We start from the raw sequence: 6,877 nt of genomic DNA, 5'->3' as shown, positions 1-6,877 counted from the left end.
ACAACACTTGAAAAGATCGTCTCCAAACATCCAGGAAACCTACAATTGCGTGACCAAACTAATGTCTGCAAAAACTACATTTTTACACCGAATTTGAAAACCTCTAATATTTATCGGGACTAATGCTACTAGTAAACGTCTAGTTTATGGCTAAAGGGTTTGTATTAAATTCAGTATCATTCAAAAGATAAAATAAATAATGAGAGTTTCCGCATTTACTGCCAAATAGTGGTCAAATTATGTTACTGCTGCTTCTACTCCATACAAACTGACGGTGAAAAACAACAACGAAAATAAAATATATATTTTTATTTCAGGCACAGCAGAAATGCATGCAAATGCCATGGGGAAGAGACAGTGTATATGGAGAAAAAATAAAAATACAGAAAAAAAGAAAGCAAATATACAATATAAGAAATAAAGTTCAGTCCAAACAGATAAAAGGCTCGACTTTTTATTGTAGATTCTGCATTTCCTTGCATTTTAAATTCCACCACATACAGTGGAATACAATATAAATACTTTAAAACCATAACAAAAATATGCAGTCTAAGTTTTGTTGTTGTCATTAAATGTGAATGAAAGAGATTTATGTGACCGTCAGAATGCTCGGAGTAGACTTGTAGTCAGATTACGTGCTAAAGAGAGAGAAACAGATAGAGTTGAGCAATAAGCCTCCGAGTGTTTCTCTGAGGGAGCTTGCAGTAGGATATAGGGCATCAATTACGCCCAAGTTGCAATTTTTCCCAAACAAGGAAGCGTTTTCTCTTCTCAGTGTAAACAGTACAGCCCACCAGCAGTTGTGACTCAGATCTGTGTAAGAGGGCAGAAACAAACACATTAAGGTATAGGTTTCCCCAAACACTTCAGTATGATGTTCTTGTGATTTAGGCTGTTTTATGCAGATAAACAGCCTAAAGGGATCCACTACAGCACTAAACAGTTTAAATTATGTTTACTTAGTTACTGTTTGTATTTAAAGGGTTAGTTCACCCAAAAATGAAAATTCTGTCATTTATTACTCACCCTCATGTCGTTCCAAACCTGTAAGACCTCTGTTCATCTTCGGAACACAAATGAAGATAAAAAAATATATAAAAATTATCTTCATTTGTGTTCCGAAGATGAAGAAGGTCTTACGGGTTTGGAACAACATGAGGGTGAGTAACTAATTAATGACTGAAATTTCATTTTTGGGTGAACTAACCCTTTAATAGATCAATGACAGAACATAATATGCTTGTAATATGCTTCTACACAACTGTTAAAACATTTTGGGTCAGAAAGATTTCTTAAGGTTTCTGAAAGATGTCTCGTATGCTCACAAAGGCTACATTTATTTGATTAAAAATACATTAAAACAGTAAAACTGTGAAATATTATTACAATTTAAAATAACTTGTATAAATTAATATATTTAAAGTGCATTTTATTCCTTTGATGGCAAAGCTGATTTTTCAGCATCATTACTTCAGTCTTCAGTGTCACATGATCCTTCAGAAATCATTCTAATATGCTGATTTGGTGCTCAAGAAACATTTATTATTGTTATCAATGTTGAAAACTGCTAAATATTTTTGTAGAAAATTTGGAGTTTATCTGGATTCTAGAAAATTCAGAAGAACAGAACTACAATTTGAACTATAAACATTTCTACGGTTACTTCGATTTAATGTGTCTTTTCTAAATAAAAGTATTGGTTTCTTTAGAAAGAAAAAAATGCTGACCCAACATTTGAACAGTAATGTATCTAAGTTGTACAGTGAACATACTAATACAGGCAACAGAAACTAATCCCAGCACTTTGATATTTAGAACAAATAAGACACCGTTGCTCCTGTCATGATAAAAAAGAATCGTGTACTTACGTCATCAATTTCCTCATCGTCATTACCAATATCATCAAACAGAATCTCATCATCATCTCCAGGTCCAAATGTGTCCGTTTCATTGATTTTAGCTGCAGGAAAGACAACAAGAGATCAGCCAAAAGTCTTTTGAACTTTAGAACACACTATCATCCTTGAGGATATAAAACTTGTGCTATGTGAGCTTTACTTGTGTATACTATATCATCTGGCACTTTTAATCGTGGTGGGTGATTTGTTTTAGTACCATGACATTTCCATTAAAACCACTAAACAGTAAAAAAAAAAGACAAAAATATGACTAATGCCAGTTTGAGACTTACCATGTTCTGGAAGTTCTCCGTAGGCTTTAAGACTGCGAGCCTCATCTGCATTGTATTTTAAAATGACATCTGCTTTGTTGTCCTGTGAAAATAAACTAAATGAAAATTGCAAATAATAATATAATAAAATGTCTATTAAATAAAAATTACGCGGGGAAAAGAAAAAAGATCACCACCTACCTGGTAATCTCTAAGACCAACAAGGATTATGTCAGATGCATTGATCCAAACCTAAAGGAGATAAAACAATGTGTTGAATACTTGGCCTAGAAAAAAGTCTAATGATCACCATAAAAAAAAAGTTAGGTAAGCATTGTCCTTTTTAAATAATCTTCTATGCAAGCAGAAATAAGAGGTCAAATTAAACTTAAATTATATGAAAGCATCTAAACCATACAGCCATTGAAAAAGTCATTCCGATTCATAAGCCTACAGAATATCACTTCAGATCACAGATCTGATTTTTATATTTGTGTACATTTTTTATGTGTGAACAGCATGTGTATTGAAACATGCTGAACCAAAATTTCCCCATGGGACAATGAAAGCCAATACAAAGAAGAGACTGTCGTCATTAACATTATCATACCTTTTTCCGCAGCTTTCCTCGGATGTGGCAAAGCCGCTTGACCCCATCAAAGCACATGGCCTCTAGCCGCCCATTTCCCAGCATCTTTATCACCTGGGCATATTCTAGCACACGACATTGGGAGATTTTATATAACTGAAGATCATCTTGGCTTTGGTTTTGGCTTAACTAAAACTACCATTCAAAAGTTTGGGGTAAGTAAGACTTTTTTTGAAAGAATTGATCCAAAAAAAACAAAAACAAAAAAGTATACAAAAGCAGTAATATTGTGAAATATTACTAAAATCATTTATTTTAATATATTTTAAAATGTAATTTTCAGCAGCCATTACTCCAGTCTTCAGTGTCTCATGGTCCACCAGAAATCATTCTAGAAACTTTTCTTATTATTATCAATGTTGAAAACTGAGATCTTTTTTTTTTCTTCAGGATTCGTTGATGGATAGGGTTTAAAAGAACAGCATTTATTTAAAATGAAGAAATTTATAATCTATAATTTAATAAAAAAAATTTAAACAGGGTTCGAACTTCGTACAGATTCTGTAAAATTAAATTACAGGTCGCAAGGACTATTCAAGCACTAGTTTTTTTGGTTTTCAAGGGCTACAATCAGCAGCACTTATCAAACAATATATTTATAAATTAAGGATTTTTTTTTTTTTACTCAAATTACAGATATAAGTATCCTAAATATAACATACAACTTATTTAATAATGTATATTAAATACAAATATATTATAATGGCTATTACAGTTCCATAAGTCATGTTTTACATTAGAATGTTGTCATACTTGATATTGAGAAACAGTCTGTATGTTGATAATGGGGATTTATCATAGTTAAGCCAGTAGGTGGCGCCAAGGGACTGACTTTAAGAGTGAGTTAGTAGATTTTTCGTTAAAAAAACCCGCTGATTCATTCTAGAAAGAGACAAGGTTGTAAACAAGGAAATGATTTTAACTTTGAACATCACCTTATAATAAATTAAACACTAATTTAATATATATATATTGTATTTCAATAATTCAAACACTTTTCAACAACCTCTTCATATATATGGCTGTTTTTAAGGGTTTTCCAGGACTTAAATTTCAAAAAGTCAAATTCAACTACTTCAAGCACCTTGTACGAACTCTGTAAAAAGATTTGCAGTGGTTCTCAATTCTGGTCCTGGCGACCCACTGCTGTGCAGATGTTGTATTTCTCTTATCTAAAACCTGATTCAGACCATCAGCTTGTTTAGGAGAGAGATCTATAAACCTAAACGAAACTACATCTACACTCCTCAAATCCAGTTATGGAGGGCCACTGATCAACAGTAATCCACCAAAACATGAGGGCCATTGCATTTTAGACCATACATTGATTAAGCGCAACCACGCGTGAATAGTGGGATATCTTGATAAAAAAATTATCATGTCATAAGAATTGCATGAGAACTTTATGTCTGGTCCCCTGTTATCATCTCAGTGATCTTTTATTATGTTTTGCAAGTGCAGTAAGATGATTAAGGCGTTTTCCAATGTTTTAGTGTGAAACTTTTGGAAAATGCTTGAAAATGCTAATGCGAGTGGACGAGAGTGTTGGAAATGAAAACATTTTAAAATATATCTGATTTAATACAGACATAGCCAGAGTGTCACGGGGCTGGAATTGAGAAACACTGATCCTTACTTAAAGTGTTAATTTCTTAAAAAAAAAAAAAAAAAACATAAAAGTCTTACTGACCCCAAAATCTTGACAAAAAAATAAATAAAAAAGTAAAGGAACACAAAATTATGCAGTGAAAATGTATTTGCATAAATATACAGAGGGCGTAACTAATCTATTAGTGGATTTGAACGATATCCCCCATGTTGATATTTACTTACCCTGGCCATCCTCCTTGAAAACCAGTTCTCTCTTCTCTGACTCGTTCTCGTTCTTACCACGCCGCCGATTCTTACCTCCTTTACCTGAAGAAAAGAAGACTCTGAATTATATTGTTTGTAAAAAGCAGATATAAGATCATCTCGTCAGTTCCCTCTCTCATCCTGGTTATCACCTTTTCCAAAATCTAAAACATTGGCCAACAAACCAACAGACACCTACAGTTATTTACACTCATGTGTGGCATACTGTGCATGTTCTAAATTGTTTTTTTTCCTTGCCATTGTAACTGTTGTGGTTAATTTTCTCTCTGAATAGTCACATTATAAAGCCTACTGTATTCTGCATTTTTGATACATGAACGACACATGCCTTCTGCCCTCTGAATGATCATTTCATTTATAAAAAATATTGCAAGTAAAAGGCCTATTAGTATAAAAATGTTCACCTTCAGGTTGTGGTACATTAATGATTTAACGTAAGAATAACTTTTAAATTGTTATGAATATTTACTGGACTGAAGCAACTTGTATTTACTTGCTTATACATTATATTTTCTTGATTATGATTTCCCTTGATTAATCATTTTACATCATATTGCAATACAATGATCTCAGCCATAATTGTATTGCATTATGTATCTTGCCCCAACAATAAATCTACATAGCTTTGATCATAAAACTGAACATTTAAATATCCTCTTACATATTATTGGGTAACATAGAGTGACAACTGATATTTGTATACATTTTATCTTAGTCTGCTGCAACTATTACATTACAAGCTGTCAGAATTTCATCTTTCTTTTCGGCCATATAAATAACAACAACTACACTCAAATGCATATTTTTGCTAGGTATGGGCCTCCGTTCCATATTCTCACTATATCATACTATATGGGCCATAAAAGCCTGATGTATCAAATATAATACAAACCATTAAACACATATGGCAATTTATTTTTTAACAAATATTTTGTCCAAAGGTTCATTAACGGTTCCATTTGAAAAAAAAAAATCGTCAGGCTTTACAATGTAAATTCACGTGTTACGCAGGATAAAACGACTTGTTTGGGTCGACTTATTTTTAACGAATAAGTTATGACTCAATTATTCAGTCATTACACAAGGCAATACACACAAAAGACAGGCGTTGTGCCGAATTTTAACTCCCTGACAAATTATTACACCCTCGTTGAGGCCGCTAACTGGTTGCCTAATCCTAACCACCACACCTAAATTAATCCTAAACCTGGGGAATCAGGGGGTAATAATAATCTAGCAGGGATCAGAATTCGGCACAACACCGGCGTAATGACGCAAGTTAACCCGCAGAAAGGGTAAACATCTTTAAAAACAGACAAACTGTCTGGTTAAACTCAAGTGTGTAAGTATCTTAATGATATACTAGCGCTCAACCAGCAGCGACTACCATTAGACAAGCAGCAACTAGTTTAGCGCATGTGAGGCTCATATGGTCACGTTGCTCGCAAAGGCCGGGTGGTTAGCTCGAGAGCTAGGCTAAAATCAGTTCCATTAACAGCTGTTTGTCTCAATCAAGGGTGTTCTGTTTCCCTTACCTTTATTCTTTGGCATGTTCGGATTACAAAGACTGCGGTCTTTATTCAATGATGTCGCTGAATAAATAAAGTTGAATTTCGAGGAGGACGTCAAATAATCTCCCTCTCTCTTTCGGAAGACTTCCGCTCAAAGCCATCTACGACTGCGCAAAGCATGACTTTCCAACAAAACTTTATTTATAATATCAAAGAGATCATTTTATTGAGCTAGGAATAAAATGCGTAAAAAAAATCGTGTTCATTGAGGACAAAGTTTTAATGCTGTTGAGTCATTCAAAGAAAAACATAAAACTGTATTGCAATATTTATTTTGTTTAAACTTGATAATTTTTTTAATACATGAATTAAAAACTGCTCTCCCAAGCACAAATGTGCTGAAAAAAAGTATGGCCTGTGTTATACAATAGAGGCCAGGAGAGATCACAAGGACATATTTCTCACTTGCACCGTGACTATTAAAAATACAGCAGCAACAATAAAAAAAAAAGTTTGACTAATTCTTGTAAATTAATTCCAGTACAAGAGAACACTGCATGTGGCCCAAGTCTCCCCAAACACGTGGCCTCACATACAAACATACATAAACATAGAGAACAGTTCATCAACAAGTATAAAAATAATACATTCTGAAATGTTTTTAAAATTCTG

General features: G+C 33.5%; 1 protein-coding gene across 1 annotated transcript; it reads right to left on the bottom strand.

Moving 5' to 3' along the window:
- Positions 1–294: 294 nt before the first annotated feature.
- eif1axa (eukaryotic translation initiation factor 1A X-linked a) lies at positions 295–6,386 on the bottom strand. The gene is made up of 7 exons (XM_056235943.1): positions 6,230–6,386; positions 4,653–4,736; positions 2,781–2,884; positions 2,372–2,422; positions 2,192–2,273; positions 1,869–1,960; positions 295–813 (listed from the first exon to the last, which is right to left on the bottom strand). The coding sequence occupies exons 1-7, from the start codon at positions 6,243–6,245 to the stop codon at positions 808–810; spliced, it is 435 nt and encodes a 144-aa protein (XP_056091918.1). The 5' UTR covers positions 6,246–6,386; the 3' UTR covers positions 295–807.
- Between the last annotated feature and the right edge of the window lie 491 nt (positions 6,387–6,877).

This window comes from Rhinichthys klamathensis, unplaced genomic scaffold, assembly GCF_029890125.1.
Source record: "Rhinichthys klamathensis goyatoka isolate OS25496 unplaced genomic scaffold, OSU_Roscu_1.1 h1tg000433l_1, whole genome shotgun sequence".
Classification (NCBI taxonomy): domain Eukaryota; kingdom Metazoa; phylum Chordata; class Actinopteri; order Cypriniformes; family Leuciscidae; genus Rhinichthys; species Rhinichthys klamathensis.
The sequence above is the reverse complement of the archived record's forward strand: the minus strand, read 5'-3'. Positions and strand labels throughout refer to the sequence as shown.

Coding starts and splice junctions, on each gene's coding strand:
- eif1axa (XM_056235943.1), bottom strand. Junction 2,423..2,780: donor GAGGAAAGCTGCGGAAAAAG/GTATGATAATGT, acceptor TATCTCCTTTAG/GTTTGGATCAATGCATCTGA. Junction 1,961..2,191: donor CGGAGAACTTCCAGAACATG/GTAAGTCTCAAA, acceptor TCTTTCCTGCAG/CTAAAATCAATGAAACGGAC.